At 37.5% G+C, this 23,446-nt stretch overlaps 1 protein-coding gene across 1 annotated transcript; it reads left to right on the top strand.

Annotated features, from left to right (window-relative positions):
• Window positions 1–497: 497 nt before the first annotated feature.
• On the top strand, window positions 498–22,906 carry LOC144010915 (uncharacterized). The gene is made up of 48 exons (XM_077511440.1): window positions 498–549; window positions 1,686–1,832; window positions 1,970–2,131; window positions 2,249–2,326; window positions 2,805–2,951; window positions 3,105–3,266; window positions 3,384–3,461; window positions 3,940–4,086; window positions 4,246–4,407; window positions 4,525–4,608; window positions 5,087–5,233; window positions 5,393–5,554; window positions 5,672–5,743; window positions 6,222–6,368; window positions 6,528–6,689; window positions 6,807–6,884; window positions 7,363–7,509; window positions 7,669–7,830; window positions 7,948–8,019; window positions 8,498–8,644; window positions 8,804–8,965; window positions 9,083–9,160; window positions 9,639–9,785; window positions 9,939–10,100; window positions 10,218–10,295; window positions 10,774–10,920; window positions 11,069–11,230; window positions 11,348–11,419; window positions 11,896–12,042; window positions 12,201–12,362; window positions 12,480–12,611; window positions 13,921–14,067; window positions 14,187–14,348; window positions 14,461–14,553; window positions 14,971–15,000; window positions 15,080–15,168; window positions 15,265–15,326; window positions 15,452–15,576; window positions 15,704–15,919; window positions 16,358–16,558; window positions 16,784–16,918; window positions 17,019–17,203; window positions 17,452–17,628; window positions 17,726–19,105; window positions 20,149–20,190; window positions 20,336–20,392; window positions 20,488–20,545; window positions 21,474–22,906. The coding sequence occupies exons 1-48, from the start codon at window positions 498–500 to the stop codon at window positions 21,521–21,523; spliced, it is 7,173 nt and encodes a 2,390-aa protein (XP_077367566.1). The 3' UTR covers window positions 21,524–22,906.
• Window positions 22,907–23,446: the final 540 nt, after the last annotated feature.

Here is a 23,446-nt window from a genome sequence, read left to right as displayed (position 1 = left end):
CCACCCCCCACGTTGGCCCATTCAGCCTCACTCATGTCAAAATGTGTGACCTGATAGTCTCAACTGGTTTTGACTGGATACGTGCTCCAGAGTGCAGATAGATAGAAAGGTGCCAAGCCAGAACAGGTCACAGTGACACAACAGCCTAGCTCAAGTAATCTGTCTAGTCATTAGGTGACCTTAATCTAACTATCAGATATATTATTTTGCCAAAAGTTCAAGTTTAGTTAAGGCCACTCAAACAGGGGGGATTGTTAGATTAGGACTCTTCATGACTAGATAGGTGAATTGAGCAAGGCCGTTGTGTCACTGTGACCTGTTCTGGCTTGGTGCTAGGGGTGTTCCATATCATACCTTTTAAAATATTACCGGTGTATTTTTTTGGGTGATAAAAATTTTAAATATCGCGAAATTGAGGCGATGACGTAATGCGTAACATTATAAGTCTTCGTGTCAATGTGGACGTACACGCGCCGTACGCTACTGCATAAGAACCAATGTTGGAGCGCGTGAGGCTGCAAGAGCTGCTTTTGTCGCGTCTTCGGCAAAGTGGGAGTGAGCTTTCTCGTGTGGAGGCTGTTTGGTTACAAGAGGTCGCGGTCGCGTATTGTTTGGCCAAGATAAACCATCTGCGATGTTTATTTTATCGTGAGTGGTAATTCACCATCTAGTACACGTGAGTTTGCGATGCCAACCGGCTCCTAAGCTAACATGCTCTCAACGAGACGGCGTGTGCGTTGCTGTCGCACAATAGCGTAAACATGCACTTTTGTGTTTTTCATTAATTACTGGAGCACTCTTTATTAGAGCCACTCATTATGAAGAAAAAATAAAAGAGACGGTGGTTGGTTAATACTGAATCGGTCGCGTATTGTTTGGCCAAGATTAACAATCTGTGGTGTTTATTTTATCCTAACCGTTTGTGATGCTAACGGGCCACTAAGCTAACGTGCTCTCGACAAAATGGCGTGTGCATTGCTGTCGCACAGTGGCGCAAACATATCCAATTACTCGCTGCTGCCACTAGTAATGTCAACAAGCAATTAAGGCATTTTCTCGCTCCTCTGATTAACCAATCAGAGACATTTACAGCAAAATAACACTTGCAGGAGGTTTGCCGGTTGCGGCAAAAATAACCACTGCCTAAACAATCGCAGCGCTAAAACATTTTTTCACAATACACTTGCCTGCGATGTACAAAGCATGACCCCACAAACTGGCTGCTACCGTATCTTTGCTACTGTATCCCAAATTTTGGTGCAAAGTTTGGTGAGGTTTTGGAAATGTGTAGGTCCTCCAAAATGCCATTTATTTTGGAGAAGAAGAAGAAGATGACGAAGAAGAAGAAGAAGAAGAAGAATTATTTGTGCTGATACAAATACAATAGGGACCTCGCAGCGATCGCCGGTTGGTAGTTTTCAGTAAGGGAATGACAATCAGCCAATTGAGCTGAAGTGGTGTACATGAGTTGGCATCCCGGGGCTTTACATCTGTAAAATTTAGTTTGACATTTGTGATGCTCTTACCCAATCTATTCACATTTTCCATAGCCTAAAATTATCTGAATGTGATTCTGTATCTCTTAGGACAATTGCCCACGTTGTATATTCCTCCTTATGGTCTTTTTAGTCATGAATGCTACACTTGAGGTAATTTGTTTTCACGTAATCTGTGTTTCTTCCTAGCCTCAGTGGACGCTGTTCTCAACATAAGCACATTCAACACTGAGCCAAGGGAGCTCACAATTCAACTAAGAGAAACTGTGAACAATTTCTCTTTACCATTGAACATCACTGTTGATTTAATATTGACAAGTTTAAATTTGACCACAGGTGAGAATGTATTTTACGTTAATTGGTGTCTTCTGTTTGTCTGTCTTAACAAAACAAAACAAAAAAAAACTCTTGTCTTCCATTTTTTATATTAAATTAGTCAGTGTTGTGATGGTTTTCTTTGTTGTTGTTTTCAGTCTGCTTTAGAGAATTTAATGGACAGGAGCAATGTCAATGTGAGGATGACTATCTATGGCCATGTGGCATCTGTGAAACTTATGGTGCATGTAGCAATATCAGTCTGCAAAGTTGCAACTGCATAAATGGAATTCCTTCAGTTGGGCAGTTTTGTGAACGAGGTAAGTGCATCTACTCAGACTCATGCACCAGGATATGAACAACGATTTGACTACTGTGTTTGCTAGTAATAATCATGTTTTTAATGCATACTGTTATTTCCCATTTGTACTCCACAGATGTCAACACCACATGTCCACTATCATCAACAACACCACCATCAACAACACCATCAGAAACAGAAACAGAAACAGAAAGTACAGTATCTGAGAAATACATACAATATACGACACTTACATTCATTTACCTCAGATCTTAACTCTAAGATCTAATGACAAACAGCCAATTGAGCTGAAGTGGTGTACATGAGTTGGCACCCCAGGGCTTAAGCTAGCATCTCAACCTCAACATTGATGCCTCTTGCTTGCAAAAATTGTAAATGAAGGTAGAGGTAAAAAGTAATTATGAATCTCCTGTTCTTCTGTGTGTCCTATCAAAAAATATAAACAACCGAACAACCAGCATAATTCAGTTTTACATCTGTAAAATTTAGTTTGCCATTTGTGACGCTCTTACCCAAACTATCCACATTTTCCATAGCCTAAAATTATCTGAATGTGATTCTGTATCTGTTAGGACAATTGCCCACATTGTATATTGCTCCTTATTGTCTTTTTAGCCATGAATGCTACACTTGAGGTAATTTATTTTCACGTAATCTGTGTTTCTTCCTAGCCTCAGTGGACGCTGTTCTCAACATAAGCACATTCAACACTGAGCCAAGGGAGCTCACAATTCAACTAAGAGAAACTGTGAACAATTTCTCTTTACCATTGAACATCACTGTTGATTTAATATTGACAAGTTTAAATTTGACCACAGGTGAGAATGTATTTTACGTTAATTGGTGTCTTCTGTTTGTCTGTCTGTCTTAAACCCCCCCAAAACAAAACAAAAACAACAGCTTTTGTCTTCCATTTTTTATTTTAAATTAGTCAGTGTTGTGATGGTTTTCTTTTTTGTTGTTGTTTTCAGTCTGCTTTAGAGAATTTAATGGACAGGAGCAATGTCAATGTGAGGATGACTATCTATGGCCATGTGGCATCTGTGAAACTTATGGTGCATGTAGCAATATCAGTCTGCAAAGTTGCAACTGCATAAATGGAATTCCTTCAGTTGGGCAGTTTTGTGAACGAGGTAAGTGCATCTACTCAGACTCATGCACCAGGATATGAACAACGATTTGACTACTGTGTTTGCTAGTAATAATCATGTTTTTAATGCATACTGTTATTTCCCATTTGTACTCCACAGATGTCAACACCACATGTCCACTATCATCAACAACACCACCATCAACAACACCATCAGAAACAGAAACAGAAACAGAAAGTACAGTATCTGAGAAATACATACAATATACGACACTTACATTCATTTACCTCAGATCTTAACTCTAAGATCTAATGACAAACAGCCAATTGAGCTGAAGTGGTGTACATGAGTTGGCACCCCAGGGCTTAAGCTAGCATCTCAACCTCAACATTGATGCCTCTTGCTTGCAAAAATTGTAAATGAAGGTAGAGGTAAAAAGTAATTATGAATCTCCTGTTCTTCTGTGTGTCCTATCAAAAAATATAAACAACCGAACAACCAGCATAATTCAGTTTTACATCTGTAAAATTTAGTTTGCCATTTGTGACGCTCTTACCCAAACTATCCACATTTTCCATAGCCTAAAATTATCTGAATGTGATTCTGTATCTCTTAGGACAATTGCCCACATTGTATATTGCTCCTTATTGTCTTTTTAGCCATGAATGCTACACTTGAGGTAATTTATTTTCACGTAATCTGTGTTTCTTCCTAGCCTCAGTGGACGCTGTTCTCAACATAAGCACATTCAACACTGAGCCAAGGGAGCTCACAATTCAACTAAGAGAAACTGTGAACAATTTCTCTTTACCATTGAACATCACTGTTGATTTAATATTGACAAGTTTAAATTTGACCACAGGTGAGAATGTATTTTACGTTAATTGGTGTCTTCTGTTTGTCTGTCTGTCTTAAAACCCCCCAAAACAAAACAAAAACAAAAACAACAGCTTTTGTCTTCCATTTTTTATTTTAAATTAGTCAGTGTTGTGATGGTTTTCTTTTTTGTTGTTGTTTTCAGTCTGCTTTAGAGAATTTAATGGACAGGAGCAATGTCAATGTGAGGATGACTATCTATGGCCATGTGGCATCTGTGAAACTTATGGTGCATGTAGCAATATCAGTCTGCAAAGTTGCAACTGCATAAATGGAATTCCTTCAGATGGGCAGTTTTGTGAACGAGGTAAGTGCATCTACTCAGACTCATGCACCAGGATATGAACAACGATTTGACTACTGTGTTTGCTAGTAATAATCATGTTTTTAATGCATACTGTTATTTCCCATTTGTACTCCACAGATGTCAACACCACATGTCCACTATCATCAACAACACCACCATCAACAACACCATCAGAAACAGAAACAGAAACAGAAACAGAAAGTACAGTATCTGAGAAATACATACAATATACGACACTTACATTCATTTACCTCAGATCTTAACTCTAAGATCTAATGACAAACAGCCAATTGAGCTGAAGTGGTGTACATGAGTTGGCACCCCAGGGCTTAAGCTAGCATCTTAACCTCAACATTGATGCCTCTTGCTTGCAAAAATTGTAAATGAAGGTAGAGGTAAAAAGTAATTATGAATCTCCTGTTCTTCTGTGTGTCCTATCAAAAAATATAAACAACCGAACAACCAGCATAATTCAGTTTTACATCTGTAAAATTTAGTTTGCCATTTGTGACGCTCTTACCCAAACTATCCACATTTTCCATAGCCTAAAATTATCTGAATGTGATTCTGTATCTCTTAGGACAATTGCCCACATTGTATATTGCTCCTTATTGTCTTTTTAGCCATGAATGCTACACTTGAGGTAATTTATTTTCACGTAATCTGTGTTTCTTCCTAGCCTCAGTGGACGCTGTTCTCAACATAAGCACATTCAACACTGAGCCAAGGGAGCTCACAATTCAACTAAGAGAAACTGTGAACAATTTCTCTTTACCATTGAACATCACTGTTGATTTAATATTGACGAGTTTAAATTTGACCACAGGTGAGAATGTATTTTACGTTAATTGGTGTCTTCTGTTTGTTTGTCTGTCTTAAAACCCCCCAAAACAAAACAAAAACAAAAACAACAGCTTTTGTCTTCCATTTTTTATTTTAAATTAGTCAGTGTTGTGATGGTTTTCTTTTTTGTTGTTGTTTTCAGTCTGCTTTAGAGAATTTAATGGACAGGAGCAATGTCAATGTGAGGATGACTATCTATGGCCATGTGGCATCTGTGAAACTTATGGTGCATGTAGCAATATCAGTCTGCAAAGTTGCAACTGCATAAATGGAATTCCTTCAGATGGGCAGTTTTGTGAACGAGGTAAGTGCATCTACTCAGACTCATGCACCAGGATATGAACAACGATTTGACTACTGTGTTTGCTAGTAATAATCATGTTTTTAATGCATACTGTTATTTCCCATTTGTACTCCACAGATGTCAACACCACATGTCCACTATCATCAACAACACCACCATCAACAACACCATCAGAAACAGAAACAGAAAGTACAGTATCTGAGAAATACATACAATATACGACACTTACATTCATTTACCTCAGATCTTAACTCTAAGATCTAATGACAAACAGCCAATTGAGCTGAAGTGGTGTACATGAGTTGGCACCCCAGGGCTTAAGCTAGCATCTTAACCTCAACATTGATGCCTCTTGCTTGCAAAAATTGTAAATGAAGGTAGAGGTAAAAAGTAATTATGAATCTCCTGTTCTTCTGTGTGTCCTATCAAAAAATATAAACAACCGAACAACCAGCATAATTCAGTTTTACATCTGTAAAATTTAGTTTGTCATTTGTGACGCTCTTACCCAAACTATCCACATTTTCCATAGCCTAAAATTATCTGAATGTGATTCTGTATCTCTTAGGACAATTGCCCACATTGTATATTGCTCCTTATTGTCTTTTTAGCCATGAATGCTACACTTGAGGTAATTTATTTTCACGTAATCTGTGTTTCTTCCTAGCCTCAGTGGACGCTGTTCTCAACATAAGCACATTCAACACTGAGCCAAGGGAGCTCACAATTCAACTAAGAGAAACTGTGAACAATTTCTCTTTACCATTGAACATCACTGTTGATTTAATATTGACAAGTTTAAATTTGACCACAGGTGAGAATGTATTTTACGTTAATTGGTGTCTTCTGTTTGTCTGTCTGTCTTAAAACCCCCCAAAACAAAACAAAAACAAAAACAACAGCTTTTGTCTTACATTTTTTATTTTAAATTAGTCAGTGTTGTGATGGTTTTCTTTTTTGTTGTTGTTTTCAGTCTGCTTTAGAGAATTTAATGGACAGGAGCAATGTCAATGTGAGGATGACTATCTATGGCCATGTGGCATCTGTGAAACTTATGGTGCATGTAGCAATATCAGTCTGCAAAGTTGCAACTGCATACATGGAATTCCTTCAGATGGGCAGTTTTGTGAACGAGGTAAGTGCATCTACTCAGACTCATGCACCAGGATATGAACAACGATTTGACTACTGTGTTTGCTAGTAATAATCATGTTTTTAATGCATACTGTTATTTCCCATTTGTACTCCACAGATGTCAACACCACATGTCCACTATCATCAACAACACCACCATCAACAACACCATCAGAAACAGAAACAGAAACAGAAAGTACAGTATCTGAGAAATACATACAATATACGACACTTACATTCATTTACCTCAGATCTTAACTCTAAGATCTAATGACAAACAGCCAATTGAGCTGAAGTGGTGTACATGAGTTGGCACCCCAGGGCTTAAGCTAGCATCTTAACCTCAACATTGATGCCTCTTGCTTGCAAAAATTGTAAATGAAGGTAGAGGTAAAAAGTAATTATGAATCTCCTGTTCTTCTGTGTGTCCTATCAAAAAATATAAACAACCGAACAACCAGCATAATTCAGTTTTACATCTGTAAAATTTAGTTTGCCATTTGTGACGCTCTTACCCAAACTATCCACATTTTCCATAGCCTAAAATTATCTGAATGTGATTCTGTATCTTTTAGGACAATTGCCCACATTGTATATTGCTCCTTATTGTCTTTTTAGCCATGAATGCTACACTTGAGGTAATTTATTTTCACGTAATCTGTGTTTCTTCCTAGCCTCAGTGGACGCTGTTCTCAACATAAGCACATTCAACACTGAGCCAAGGGAGCTCACAATTCAACTAAGAGAAACTGTGAACAATTTCTCTTTACCATTGAACATCACTGTTGATTTAATATTGACAAGTTTAAATTTGACCACAGGTGAGAATGTATTTTACGTTAATTGGTGTCTTCTGTTTGTCTGTCTGTCTTAAAACCCCCCAAAACAAAACAAAAACAAAAACAACAGCTTTTGTCTTCCATTTTTTATTTTAAATTAGTCAGTGTTGTGATGGTTTTCTTTTTTGTTGTTGTTTTCAGTCTGCTTTAGAGAATTTAATGGACAGGAGCAATGTCAATGTGAGGATGACTATCTATGGCCATGTGGCATCTGTGAAACTTATGGTTCATGTAGCAATATCAGTCTGCAAAGTTGCAACTGCATAAATGGAATTCCTTCAGATGGGCAGTTTTGTGAACGAGGTAAGTGCATCTACTCAGACTCATGCACCAGGATATGAACAACGATTTGACTACTGTGTTTGCTAGTAATAATCATGTTTTTAATGCATACTGTTATTTCCCATTTGTACTCCACAGATGTCAACACCACATGTCCACTATCATCAACAACACCACCATCAACAACACCATCAGAAACAGAAACAGAAAGTACAGTATCTGAGAAATACATACAATATACGACACTTACATTCATTTACCTCAGATCTTAACTCTAAGATCTAATGACAAACAGCCAATTGAGCTGAAGTGGTGTACATGAGTTGGCACCCCAGGGCTTAAGCTAGCATCTTAACCTCAACATTGATGCCTCTTGCTTGCAAAAATTGTAAATGAAGGTAGAGGTAAAAAGTAATTATGAATCTCCTGTTCTTCTGTGTGTCCTATCAAAAAATATAAACAACCGAACAACCAGCATAATTCAGTTTTACATCTGTAAAATTTAGTTTGTCATTTGTGACGCTCTTACCCAAACTATCCACATTTTCCATAGCCTAAAATTATCTGAATGTGATTCTGTATCTCTTAGGACAATTGCCCACATTGTATATTGCTCCTTATTGTCTTTTTAGCCATGAATGCTACACTTGAGGTAATTTATTTTCACGTAATCTGTGTTTCTTCCTAGCCTCAGTGGACGCTGTTCTCAACATAAGCACATTCAACACTGAGCCAAGGGAGCTCACAATTCAACTAAGAGAAACTGTGAACAATTTCTCTTTACCATTGAACATCACTGTTGATTTAATATTGACAAGTTTAAATTTGACCACAGGTGAGAATGTATTTTACGTTAATTGGTGTCTTCTGTTTGTCTGTCTGTCTTAAAACCCCCCAAAACAAAACAAAAACAAAAACAACAGCTTTTGTCTTCCATTTTTTATTTTAAATTAGTCAGTGTTGTGATGGTTTTCTTTTTTGTTGTTGTTTTCAGTCTGCTTTAGAGAATTTAATGGACAGGAGCAATGTCAATGTGAGGATGACTATCTATGGCCATGTGGCATCTGTGAAACTTATGGTGCATGTAGCAATATCAGTCTGCAAAGTTGCAACTGCATACATGGAATTCCTTCAGATGGGCAGTTTTGTGAACGAGGTAAGTGCATCTACTCAGACTCATGCACCAGGATATGAACAACGATTTGACTACTGTGTTTGCTAGTAATAATCATGTTTTTAATGCATACTGTTATTTCCCATTTGTACTCCACAGATGTCAACACCACATGTCCACTATCATCAACAACACCACCATCAACAACACCATCAGAAACAGAAACAGAAACAGAAAGTACAGTATCTGAGAAATACATACAATATACGACACTTACATTCATTTACCTCAGATCTTAACTCTAAGATCTAATGACAAACAGCCAATTGAGCTGAAGTGGTGTACATGAGTTGGCACCCCAGGGCTTAAGCTAGCATCTTAACCTCAACATTGATGCCTCTTGCTTGCAAAAATTGTAAATGAAGGTAGAGGTAAAAAGTAATTATGAATCTCCTGTTCTTCTGTGTGTCCTATCAAAAAATATAAACAACCGAACAACCAGCATAATTCAGTTTTACATCTGTAAAATTTAGTTTGCCATTTGTGACGCTCTTACCCAAACTATCCACATTTTCCATAGCCTAAAATTATCTGAATGTGATTCTGTATCTTTTAGGACAATTGCCCACATTGTATATTGCTCCTTATTGTCTTTTTAGCCATGAATGCTACACTTGAGGTAATTTATTTTCACGTAATCTGTGTTTCTTCCTAGCCTCAGTGGACGCTGTTCTCAACATAAGCACATTCAACACTGAGCCAAGGGAGCTCACAATTCAACTAAGAGAAACTGTGAACAATTTCTCTTTACCATTGAACATCACTGTTGATTTAATATTGACAAGTTTAAATTTGACCACAGGTGAGAATGTATTTTACGTTAATTGGTGTCTTCTGTTTGTCTGTCTGTCTTAAAACCCCCCAAAACAAAACAAAAACAACAGCTTTTGTCTTCCATTTTTTATTTTAAATTAGTCAGTGTTGTGATGGTTTTCTTTTTTGTTGTTGTTTTCAGTCTGCTTTAGAGAATTTAATGGACAGGAGCAATGTCAATGTGAGGATGACTATCTATGGCCATGTGGCATCTGTGAAACTTATGGTGCATGTAGCAATATCAGTCTGCAAAGTTGCAACTGCATAAATGGAATTCCTTCAGATGGGCAGTTTTGTGAACGAGGTAAGTGCATCTACTCAGACTCATGCACCAGGATATGAACAACGATTTGACTACTGTGTTTGCTAGTAATAATCATGTTTTTAATGCATACTGTTATTTCCCATTTGTACTCCACAGATGTCAACACCACATGTCCACTATCATCAACAACACCACCATCAACAACACCATCAGAAACAGAAACAGAAACAGAAAGTACAGTATCTGAGAAATACATACAATATACGACACTTACATTCATTTACCTCAGATCTTAACTCTAAGATCTAATGACAAACAGCCAATTGAGCTGAAGTGGTGTACATGAGTTGGCACCCCAGGGCTTAAGCTAGCATCTTAACCTCAACATTGATGCCTCTTGCTTGCAAAAATTGTAAATGAAGGTAGAGGTAAAAAGTAATTATGAATCTCCTGTTCTTCTGTGTGTCCTATCAAAAAATTTAAACAACCGAACAACCAGCATAATTCAGTTTTACATCTGTAAAATTTAGTTTACCATTTGTGACGCTCTTACCCAAACTATCCACATTTTCCATAGCCTAAAATTATCTGAATGTGATTCTGTATCTCTTAGGACAATTGCCCACATTGTATATTGCTCCTTATTGTCTTTTTAGCCATGAATGCTACACTTGAGGTAATTTATTTTCACGTAATCTGTGTTTCTTCCTAGCCTCAGTGGACGCTGTTCTCAACATAAGCACATTCAACACTGAGCCAAGGGAGCTCACAATTCAACTAAGAGAAACTGTGAACAATTTCTCTTTACCATTGAACATCACTGTTGATTTAATATTGACAAGTTTAAATTTGACCACAGGTGAGAATGTATTTTACGTTAATTGGTGTCTTCTGTTTGTCTGTCTGTCTTAAAAAACCCCAAAACAAAAACAACAGCTTTTGTCTTCCATTTTTTATTTTAAATTAGTCAGTGTTGTGATGGTTTTCTTTTTTGTTGTTGTTTTCAGTCTGCTTTAGAGGCTTTAATGGACAGGAGCAATGTCAATGTGAGGATGACTATCTATGGCCATGTGGCATCTGTGAAACTTATGGTGCATGTAGCAATATCAGTCTGCAAAGTTGCAACTGCATAAATGGAATTCCTTCAGATGGGCAGTTTTGTGAACGAGGTAAGTGCATCTACTCAGACTCATGCACCAGGATATGAACAACGATTTGACTACTGTGTTTGCTAGTAATAATCATGTTTTTAATGCATACTGTTATTTCCCATTTGTACTCCACAGATGTCAACACCACATGTCCACTATCATCAACAACACCACCATCAACAACACCATCAGAAACAGAAACAGAAAGTACAGTATCTGAGAAATACATACAATATACGACACTTACATTCATTTACCTCAGATCTTAACTCTAAGATCTAATGACAAACAGCCAATTGAGCTGAAGCGGTGTACATGAGTTGGCACCCCGGGCTTAAGCTAGCATTTTAACCTCAACATTGATGCCTCTTGCTTGCAAAAATTGTAAATGAAGGTAGAGGTAAAAAGTAAATCTGAATCTCCTTTTCTTCTGTGTGTCCTATCAAAAATATAAACAACCTAACAACCAGCATAATTCAGTTTTACATCTGCAAAATTTAGTTTGCCATTTGTGACGCTCTTACCCAAACTATTCACATTTTCCATAGCCTAAAATTATCTGAATGTGATTCTGTATCTCTTAGGACAATTGCCCACATTGTATATTGCTCCTTATTGTCTTTTTAGCCATGAATGCTACACTTGAGGTAATTTATTTTCACGTAATCTGTGTTTCTTCCTAGCCTCAGTGGACGCTGTTCTCAACATAAGCACATTCAACACTGAGCCAAGGGAGCTCACAATTCAACTAAGAGAAACTGTGAACAATTTCTCTTTACCATTGAACATCACTGTTGATTTAATATTGACAAGTTTAAATTTGACCACAGGTGAGAATGTATTTTACGTTAATTGGTGTCTTCTGTTTGTCTGTCTGTCTTAAAACCCCCAAAACAAAACAAAAACAAAAACAACAGCTTTTTTCTTCCATTTTTTATTTTAAATTAGTCAGTGTTGTGATGGTTTTCTTTTTTGTTGTTGTTTTCAGCCTGCTTTAGAGACTTTAATGGACAGGAGCAATGTCAATGTGAGGATGACTATCTATGGCCATGTGGCATCTGTGAAACTTATGGTGCATGTAGCAATATCAGTCTGCAAAGTTGCAACTGCATAAATGGAATTCCTTCAGATGGACAGTTTTGTGAACGAGGTAAGTGCATCTACTCAGACTCATGCACCAGGATATGAACAACGATTTGACTACTGTGTTTGCTCGTAATAATCATGTTTTTAATGCATACTGTTATTTTCCATTTGTGCTCCACAGATGTCAACACCACATGTCCACTACCATCAACAACACCACCATCAACACCACCATCAACAACACCACCAGCAACAACAGCATCAACAACACCGCCAGCAACAACAGCATCAACATCACCACTATCAGCAGAAAGTAAAGTATCTGAGACATACGCACAATATATGACACATTCATTTACCTAAGATCTTAACTTTAAATACAATTACACTGAGACTGAGCAAACACTACGAAAGTTAAGGTGGATGGAAATGTTTCAAAATGGCACTGGTTTCACTGTATTTAAACAAAAATATCAGAACTTAATTGCTCTACAAATGTCAAGTTCTTCAGCACCATTACACAATTTATCTTAAGTGTATCACAAACATTTCAAATGGCACAAAACGTTTGACAACGTTTCCTTTTATGTTGCTAAGATATTTTGCGAACTGGTGTTAGATAAGCGAAAAAATATTGCAATGTTTGAGAACTGCAAGAGATTGGCGAAGCATGTTTATAAGAATTGCAGATGATGTAAAGTTGTCCAGTGTGAAGTGGGCACCGCGTTTCACCCCCCAGTCGTGTATTTGTGTGTGACAAACCCAAACACACAACACACACATGCACACGTTGAGCCGAAATACATTATTAATCAGATATTTAAAGTTGATTACGATATTAATGCATTGAATTAGTTGATTTTTTTTTTCAAGGATTTAGCGGGATCACTGGGCTTGCTGTTATTTTATGAAGAAAATACGATTTATGAAGAAAATACGATAGCACCCACCACAGAGTGCAAAATCGGTCTTCCTGCGCCTTGACAAAAATCCACCAATATTTAGACTTCCTTTTATAGTTAGTCTAAAATCTAGCCTACTTTTGGTCACCAAATTTCCAGACAATAGAATATGCTGGAACACTTATTATATCTACCAAATTCACAAACGCGCTAAACAAGCCTGGCGCCGGCATGAAAATGAAGCTTCACCCGTTTTTACACTGAGCACACGGGCGTCTTTCTACAAAAATAAGGCCCTTTGTCACATACACACTAATTTGCATTTGCGAGTAACTAAGCACAGAAGGGAACTGATGCCATGGAACTGTGGTAGTTATTGGTTAACTTACACATGCTGTTATTAGGAGGCAAAAAAAATAAAAAATGTCAGAGGTGAAAAACCAACAGAGGATGAATGCCCAATACTCATCACAGAATACTTCATCAGTTGCTAACAACACTGCATTCCTTCTTCTAGCCCATAAAATCTTGGGTTTTACATCTCTAATATTTAGTTTGACATCTGTATAGCCTATATTTATCTGAACATGTTTCTGTGTTCTGTATCTCTGAGGCAGACGAGTGACCTACATTGTATACGCCTCCTTATGGTCTTTTAATTAAGTCAAGAATACTACACTTGAGGTAAATTGTCATCTTGTAATCTGTGTTTCTCCCTAGCCTCAGTGGATGCTGTTCTCAGCATGCGCGCATCGCTCACTGAACCAAGGGAGCTCATAATTCATCTGAGAGAAGCTATAGAAAATATCACCTTGCCATTCACCGTCACTGTTGATTTAATCCTGACAAGCTTAATTTTGACCACTGGTGAGAATGTTTATTGGTTTCCGTTAACTGTAGAAGAAAAAAAAACAAACACAACAAAAAAACTGGTCGTTGAGTTTTTCAATATTATATTAGTCCAATGTTGTGGTGTATTTTTTCAGCCTGTTATAGAGACTTCAATGGGCAAGAACAGTGTCAATGTGAGGATGAGTATCTATGGCCCTGTGACATCTGTGAAACTTATGGTGCCTGTAGCAACACCAGTATGCAAAATTGCGACTGCATAAATGGAATTCCTTCAGATGGGCAGTATTGTGAACTAGGTAAATGTATCGCCTCAGACCCATGTGCCAGGATATGAACAACGATTTGACTATTACGTTTGCTTAGTAATGATCATGCATTTCATGTATACTGTGATATTTTACTACACAGGTGTCAACACCATATGTCCACCAACAACATCAACAACACCATCATCATCATCATCATCATCATCATTAACAACAACAGCACCATCATCAGAAAGTAAAGTATCTCAGACATACGTACAACATGACTCTTTCGTTCATTTACCTAAGATCTTAACTAAGTACAATTACATTAAGACAGAGCTAACACTGTGAAAAGTAAGGTAGATGGAAACATTTCAAAATGGCATTGGTTTCACAATCTTTAAACATAATAACTGTGAACTTATCCAGAAAAAAATGTATTTACTTGCATTGTTCTACAAGTACTGCATATCTTAAGTTACCAATATCACACAATTTATCTCAGTACTTGACATACCATATCCTTAACATTTTAAATGGCAAAAAACTTTTGATAACTTGTCTTTTATTTTCTCAGAGATTTTGTGAACTTGAATAAGAGTTGCGAAAAAAATATTGAAATGTTTGAAAAACCTCTTATTAAACTTTTGCTATACAATGCACATTTCAGATTTGCCTACAGATATCCGGACAATAGACGGTAAATAAGTTACACATAATGACTCTTCACACTGAAATAGTGTGATAATTTTTACTGACAAGTTGCTTCTGTATTTTAGTGAGGCCATTATCACTCACTATGGAGTTTGACTTTGATGAATCATACAACGATGAAAATAACGGTGTTTACCAGAGGTGTTTTCTGTCTGTAAGTTGCAATTTGTTATCATCATTTCAAAGAATGCTTGCAATTGTTGTGATTGGTATAATTGTTCAACGCACGTTGGGTGTGCTCACTCAACAGATTCAAACACAATCTAGGATCCATATCCCAGAACTACTATCATCTGAACTTTTGGGCTTCAGGTACATTTAATTCCTTAATTTGAAAATGTTTAAGCTTTCTACAATGATTTCTCTTCACTATCTGACCTCAACCGTTTGTACAATAGAATGAAAGCCTTTTGGCCTCTTTTTAAATGCTTGTGTAGGTTTGGTAGCACCGTTATGGACTTTGAAATTACTGCAAATACTACAATTCAAGATGAAGATGTTGATGCACTTCTAGCGGCATTATTCAATGATCTGAGAATTGACTTTCCTATAAGGTTTGACAGTAAGTAACTTTAATTGTTGTCTGAGGAATGACCTTAGAGTCATTTTAATGTCATGTTACCATTAAGATTGTCTTGAGAATCTTCTGCATAATAATTATACACCCTTTATATTGTTTTCCATCAAAGGCCGAAGAAACTTAACATTTCAACCGCGTAGCGTATTCTTCGACAACAGTTTGAATGTGACATGTGGCCCAACACCAGAGGACCTCGAGTTTCGTATCACCTCAACGGAATGGACGCGTGATGATGTTGTAATAATTGAAGACATTAGACACAGGTTTTCACGAACTAATGGAACGGAAACGCTGACCATCACAAACTACTTTTTTACTGATGATGGTAAGAAACACTTGAAGCACTGTATATGCTTGTATGATTTTTCAAAATAAACACAAATGGCCCTATTTTCGTGCCTAGTGCTAGTCTAGCACTAAGTTAACTGTGCGCATGGGCGGAGTTTTCTTTCTTTTGGTATTTTCGTAGACTTTGCACAAGTACAATTGGGCGTAAGGGGCCGTTTATGCTGTTGGGGGATGGATTTCCGGGCAATGAAACGGCTCCTCTCCTTCCCATTTAAATTACGGCGGTGGAAGTGCACACATACTTCAGGAAGTTGTGGAAGCAGAAATTAAGTCTGAAAGACCGCCTTGCACCCCTGATTGATCTGTGTGTGTGATCCCTGAAATCCCACCCCAGTTGTGAGGTGCGGGCAGGGGGTGCTATAAACGTATCATTAAGATGATAATGGTAATTTGTTCAATTAATTGATTTCTTCAGGACGCTATCAATGTCAGCTGTTTGATGGGGAGGCAAGTTTCCTGCAGGAGTCCAATAAAACATTCAGTCTTTTGGAAACACCCATAGTCCAGACTGTTCCCCTTCAAAACATGATCTTGTGTGAGGCTGGCCAGCAAGTGCCAATACAGTGCTCTGTCCAGGGCACCTACCAAGTGAGGTTTAAAGACATCCCAAATACAGGTAAAACTGAAAGTGCAAAAAACAAAGACATCAAATGATATTTTGCATTTGTGTTATAAGTTATTCAGATCAACATTAGCCCGACTCTTGCAAATTCTTGTTTCGGTTTCCCAGAATAAGGAATCTTCAAAAATGCACAAAGCAAATTTCAGTTTTTGAATAATGTTGACTGAACCGTATGTTTATAATGTTTCACAATGTTGGGTTTTGTTTGTACATGTTTAGAAACAGGCCCTGTCATCCAACAACTGATAACAGTCACACAAGACGACTGTGATAAGGAAGAATTAATTGTTACTTGTGAAGTGGTTGAATTTTCTCAATTCTCACGGAACATAACATTGAGGTTAATCAATGATGGTAAGCCCGGAGCAGTAATGACAACACATTTATTACTTGAGAGTTAAAGCTTTTACCCCCATGCTCAATCACTTGAGTAAACTTGCATTTGTCTTTCCAGGTACATTCACATGTGAAGCTGATCCAGACTTTGGAAATGGATTTTTAAATGAACTGGGTCGAGCTTCTTGTGAAACAAACGATGTGGGACTGAAGACTGCCATTTGCAGGTCAAGTGGAGAATGGGAAAATCGAGAAGACAACTGCACCCTCCAGAGGATTGCACAACTACTCATTCAATCTGCGGTGAGATGGTTGACTTTTTTTTTCTCACAAAACTGAAATTGGAGATGATTTGAGTAATTGGGAAATATTTCCGCAAAAGGGGTTATCTGGAGTGACTGACAAACACTGCATTTGGCTCATGCACTACAAATCTGAACTTGACGACAGACAATATATTTGACTTCGTCGTATTTTCTCAATGTTCTGTATAGATACCTTAAAAGGCCATATTGATTGTAACTCTGTTTTTTTCCCCTCTGAAAATGCAGTTGTTGACTGAACAGACTTTAGCAGAATTCCTGGAGGAACTCCGCAATACCACTCTAGAACTAAGCGACCAAGTGACTCAATCGCCGAACAACATTGAGGCCATTGTGAGAATTCTCAACAATGTAGCCAACTTTGTGACAACATTTGTTATCACGATAAGTCAGGACTCCATGGAGGTACGTGTGTTCATGTTGTTTCACCTAACAATACAGTAGGTGTTAAAAAAAAAAAAAAAAAAAGTACTGACTAGTTGTTTTCCCCTTTTTACTTTAGGATATCCTTTTTGTTACTGATGTCCTTACTCGAGATGCGGCAAGAGAAGCATGGGATACTCTTAACTTTGAAGCTGTCATAGAGTCTATAGACCCAAGAACCATCACTCCCAGAAATGAGAGTGTCAGCTCAATATTGATGTTTGCTCTGGAGCGTATAACACGTAGGCTTGTCAATGCCTCTTTTGGCATTGAGACACCTTTGATTCTCTTGAACAAAACTATGTTCACCAACAGTTTCAATGAGGATTTCAATTCTTCAGTGGAGATAGACATACAGGAGACTAACGGAGCAACAAACCTCACTGTGATAACCTTTGAATCCTTGGATAATGTACTTCCCCCAAGAGATGAGAACAACTCTTCCGGTAGGGTCATCAATGGCAGAGTCGTACTTGTTCAGTCTGACACCATCATCGACAATGTCAATTTCACATTTGACATTGTCAATGATAGTCTGGGAAACCCACAGTGTGTGTTCTGGAACTTTTCCCTCTTCGGCGGTCTTGGAGGATGGGATGATGAAGGCTGCGAGCTTGTCAGAGAGGATGAAACAGTCACATGTCAGTGTGACCACCTGACCTCATTTTCAATGCTCATGTCACCTTTGGATATAATCAGCCGTTTGTTGGATTTCATAACCTACATTGGCGTCGGTATTTCTATGGCATCTTTAGTGATATGCCTCATTATTGAGGGATTTATATTGACAAAAGTTGGTAATAACGCCACGTCATACTTGCGCCATGTTTCCATCGTTAACATTGCAGTTTGTCTCCTGATTGCAGACATTTGGTTTATTGTTGGTGCAAGTATCTCTGAAGAGCCTAGAGAAAGAAGGAACCCACAAGCATGCACCGCTGCTACCTTTTTCATCCATTTCTTTTACTTAGCCCTCTTTTTCTGGATGTTGGCATCAGCCCTGTTGTTATTCTACCGCTTAGTATGGATCTTTGGCGGAAGACTTTCAACAAAAACGATGTTAGCGATTGGATTCTGTCTTGGCTATGGAGTCCCACTGCTTATCGCAGTTATTACTATTGCTGTAACTGCACCAACCAATGCTTACATTCGAGAAAATGTGATCTGCTGGCTCAATTGGGAAAGGTCAAGAGCACTGCTGGCATTTGTGATCCCGGCACTGGTCATTGTGTTTATAAACATCCTAATCCTAATTGTGGTGACAGTTAAAATAGTGCAGAGTCGTGGGATGACAATCAATGCACAAGATGATGAGAAGTATGTCCTGGTGGTCATTATTAGGAGCTTAGCCATCCTCACACCGTTCTTTGGAATAACATGGGGTCTTGGAATTGGAATCTTGATTGACCCAACCAATCTCGGAATCCACATTGCCTTCGCCTTCTTCAACTCTCTCCAGGTGAGTTTCTGATAATTGTGTTGTATGTACCGGTATTTATTTGATGTGTTTCTCTTTTTGTTTCTCTTTTTGTGTTTGTTCAGATATTATTTCTTTTACTTCAAGTTTTTCTTCAATCTTGTGTCAATATTTAGTCCAGCAAGCCCATCTATGGTGGACGTTCTTTACCAGATCTTAAAAAGTCAAACATCAAAGCAAAGACTTCCAGCTGACTTAGATTAATAAGCCCATGAAATCTGTACCCGTTTAAACTTACTCAACCAATTAATCAATAAAAATATTTATGAAGCACTTGAAAAACAACAGGAATAAAGGTGGTTAGATTAAAGTTGGGGAAAAACAACAAAACATGTAAGAAATAAAAAAATAAAATAAAATAAAATAAAATACACAAGGACAGGTCGGATGATAAAAATCAATATATCATACTCGGTTGAAAGCCAGTTAAAAATCAGGGCATTCTGGATAAGCTGTAAGTGATTAATGGGATCTTAAAGTAAAGAGCATTACAATAGTTAAGTAAAGCCATAATAAAAAGCATTGATTACTATTTCATTTTGTCTCACAGCTATCATAACGTCAGAATCTAATATTGGCCCCGAATCTAATATTGCCCCATTCTTGGTTTTCTTGAAGGGATGTAATCCTATAATTTGCCAGACTTCCTTTGTTGACTCCTCATCATGCAGAATTTCAGTCTCGTTATATACTGAACAGTATAAACCTGCATAGTTGTTAATCATTTGCGTGAGTGGTCAACTTCCAGATTGTTCTAATTTCAAAATAATATTTAAAAATTTTATATTAAAAGCATTCTTATTTGTGATGTAAATTGGCCAATATTTTACCATAGGACATTCAAACAGTTAAATGACCAATTATGTACTCGTTAACTTTAACACCTTGTTGAGGCATGATGTAGTTACACAGGGAGAATCACATTAGACTACTGTGGTACACTTTGAAGGCTAATGTTATTCTCTGAACTGTGATTCTTTGTACATTTTTTGTTCTCTAAAACCTCTCTTCTTATCTTCTTATAGGGTTTTTTCATATTAGTTTTCGGAACGCTGTTAGACAGAAAGGTATGTGCCACTAATGCAAAAAAAAAAAAAAAAAGCTATTTTGGGGTATGCTAGCAAGCTAAAACAACTCACATTTTGCTTCTTAATGACTTATTAGAGTTGTACAGTCAAATGCTAATTCGTGTGCACTAAAAAAATTTTTCAGGTTCGCTCAGAAATAGCAACATTCACATCGTCTCAAATATTCAGAAGTGGGACAAGGGTAAGAACACAATTCATCCGCACTGTTCATAGATCACATCATCTTTTCTCCAATATTGTACTACTACTGACGTGTGGTTTTGTCAATTCCTTTAGACCACGAGTACTGGAACGTCATCAAGTGGATGGAAGATTAGGAACAGGGGAAGAAGAGGTATAACGTCTTTTGAAAAGTGTGCAATATCGCCTACTTCTTGCGCTCTATTTTGCCCATGCAAGCCTCATTTAGCATGTTGGGAATTTGGCAGACCAGGCTGAAACATTCTGGGCATTTCAGTGGACTGAGGGTATTTTCTTTAACATGCTCCCATCACACCTGACCAGTTGGTGGCTGAAAATAGACTAAACTTTTCGCCTAAGTTGTGGCGCAGGCGATGTAACACTATTTTGGTGAATTTGATTGAAGTCTAGGCAGACAGATTCTATGCTCCGCTCTGGAAGTGTGGTGGATGTCAACATATTTCATCCATCCATCCATTTTCTTGACAGCTTATTCCTCACAAGGGTCGCGGGGTGTGCTGGAGCCTATCTCAGCTGGCTTTGGGCAGTAGGCGGGGTACACCCTGATCTGGTTGCCAGCCAATCGCAGGGCACACGGAGAATAACAACCATCCACACTCACAAGCACCGACATATTTCATTCATAAGTAATTCATAAGCTCATTATGGGTATGTATTTATCTCGTTGTTGCCATTTACCATTGGTAGCTACAATCTTGTCAAGCGAGTAACTCAACAATCAGTTGATTAGGTTGCACTCATCAGGTCAGAATACGCAGAAGCACCCCCTATCCATCCATCCATGCAACCATCCATTCAATCATCGATACATTTTCTATACCGCATATTAATTAGGGTTATGCAAGAGCTGGAGCCTAGCCCACCTGACTTTGTATAAAAGACAGACTACAATCTGGACTGGTTGCTGGTTAATCACAGGACACATAGAGTATACTGTAGTGACAAGACAAAAAATCACACTCAGCATAAGACAGTCACCATAGCAACAGATGACAGCAACCAAGATGTGGTATATAAATCTAGCCATTTGTTCCCTGAGTCTGTTTTGTTGTGTTTTTCAGGTGGTAACATATCATCCGATATCTCATCATCTCAGGCGATCAACACTTGATATCTGCTGCAAACATCTCTACTCAGGTTGCCCAAGCAACGAACTGTTTCCAAAAAAAAGGGTGTGAATTCTGAGGGATAAACTGTCACAAGTACAATAATACTTCTATCCTGTTAATACTGTACAGTACATGCACATACACTCAAAATAGTTCGACTACTCTATTTAGCAAAGGGTCATTTCTTCTGTCTGACTTATCCAGTGAAAGTTATGATTGTCCCACACAGATCAGTGAATTTGTTTTTGCTGGAGGTGCATTGCAATGAAATAATTCTAAACATGCATACATTTTTAAATTATTAAATATCACTGCATGACAGCAGGCAGCAATACAATTTTGGACATCAAACAAATTCAAACAGTGTTGTTTTCATGATTAATATTATTATTAACATTTGATAAACTTGCACTACACCATAAGACATTTGAAGCACATTAAAAATATATTTGTGATAAATTATACTGAACTTCATGCGACTTGCCAGTAATCAAACGTACAATAGAATAGGTAACTATTCACAAAGTTTCAGTTTTGATGAAGTTGGAAATTCCATAGTTACCAGAGTAATTATACTAAAAGGTAGAAGAATGAAATATTTTACTCCTCATGGGTTTTGATTGGTCTCGTGATTTAAAAGTTTAATGTTCTGTAATGTGCTATAAAGTCGACGCCCCCATGATTCATGTGAGGGGACCCTAGGAAAAACAACAAAAACAACAAAAAATGGTCAAACTGTTCATCATTACAGTACTTTTTGCACAACTTGTTCTCTAACAAGGAGCTGAATGACAAAATTAGAGCAGTGGCCTGGGCCACATTCCTGTTTAGATACTTGCTTGCAAGGTAGTGCTGCTCAATTATTAGGTGGCATATTGTTCTCATGTCAAATTGTAAAGAGCAGGATGAAGACGATTGTTTGAATACCAGTTTAATTGAATCAGGAAATTAATTGTTCAAGTTTTTGTTTAACCTTTCGTAATATTTACCATTAAGCTCCTTGTTAGAGGAAAGAAAGTTGTTCAAAAGTACTAAAATATTGAAAAGAAAGTCAAAATGTGTGGAATGTACAGTTTTAGTGCATTTTAGGTTCATCTCGAAATTTAATCCGAAAGCCGATGGCGATTATCCCTATCTTTTTGTGCATAATGTATGTATTCTAATCACAGAAAAAGTTATTTTGTATGTTGCACATTTGTGTCTCTTCCCTGAATTTTACCTGCTCTGTGTTATTTAAAATACTTGCCCAATAGGAGCTATATTGCTATATAGTGGAAATGGCCTCTGTCCTTAAGTAAAATCCCTTTATTAAATGTATTAAGTGCTGTGAGCATGTAATGCATTGGCATTAGTATACTTAGAAAACAAATAAATTATATCACTCATTTTTGTGTTCATGATTTGATAGTAACATTTGATATATTCCTGAATAAAGGCTATCAAACGATGGCTGCTCCGATTGACTTTTGCATAGTTTTGTTTAGAAATAGTTCAATTTCATGTCTTGTTTTACTATGTACCTGCCTTTGCTCTCATCCATGTTCCTTGCACATTAGGCGAGATAGGCAATCTAGGGGGCACCAAAAATAAATCGTATAATATAATTATATTCAACAAAGTATTACCATTAACTTTCAATTAAAAAAAAAAGAGTAAATTGAAATAAACAAATAAGTGTAGAGGAGCAAAGTGAAGTAGATTTTTCTGAGAATTTATTATTATTATTATTACGTCAGCCTAGGGTGTGTTTCTAAACTAATGGGACAAGAGCCAACGGACGTCACTTACTCTCTGACATGATTGATTAGACATCTAAACAATGAAAAACTTGCATGACAGAATTCTGACGTAACAATACTCCTCCCTAGCTTCTAGCCTCAGTGTTGCTAGTTTGCTTTGGCATGTACAGTAAGATATCGTTCACC

The sequence above is a fragment of the Festucalex cinctus genome, chromosome 21 (genome assembly GCF_051991245.1).
Source record: "Festucalex cinctus isolate MCC-2025b chromosome 21, RoL_Fcin_1.0, whole genome shotgun sequence".
Taxonomy (NCBI): domain Eukaryota; kingdom Metazoa; phylum Chordata; class Actinopteri; order Syngnathiformes; family Syngnathidae; genus Festucalex; species Festucalex cinctus.
The sequence above is the reverse complement of the archived record's forward strand: the minus strand, read 5'-3'. Positions and strand labels throughout refer to the sequence as shown.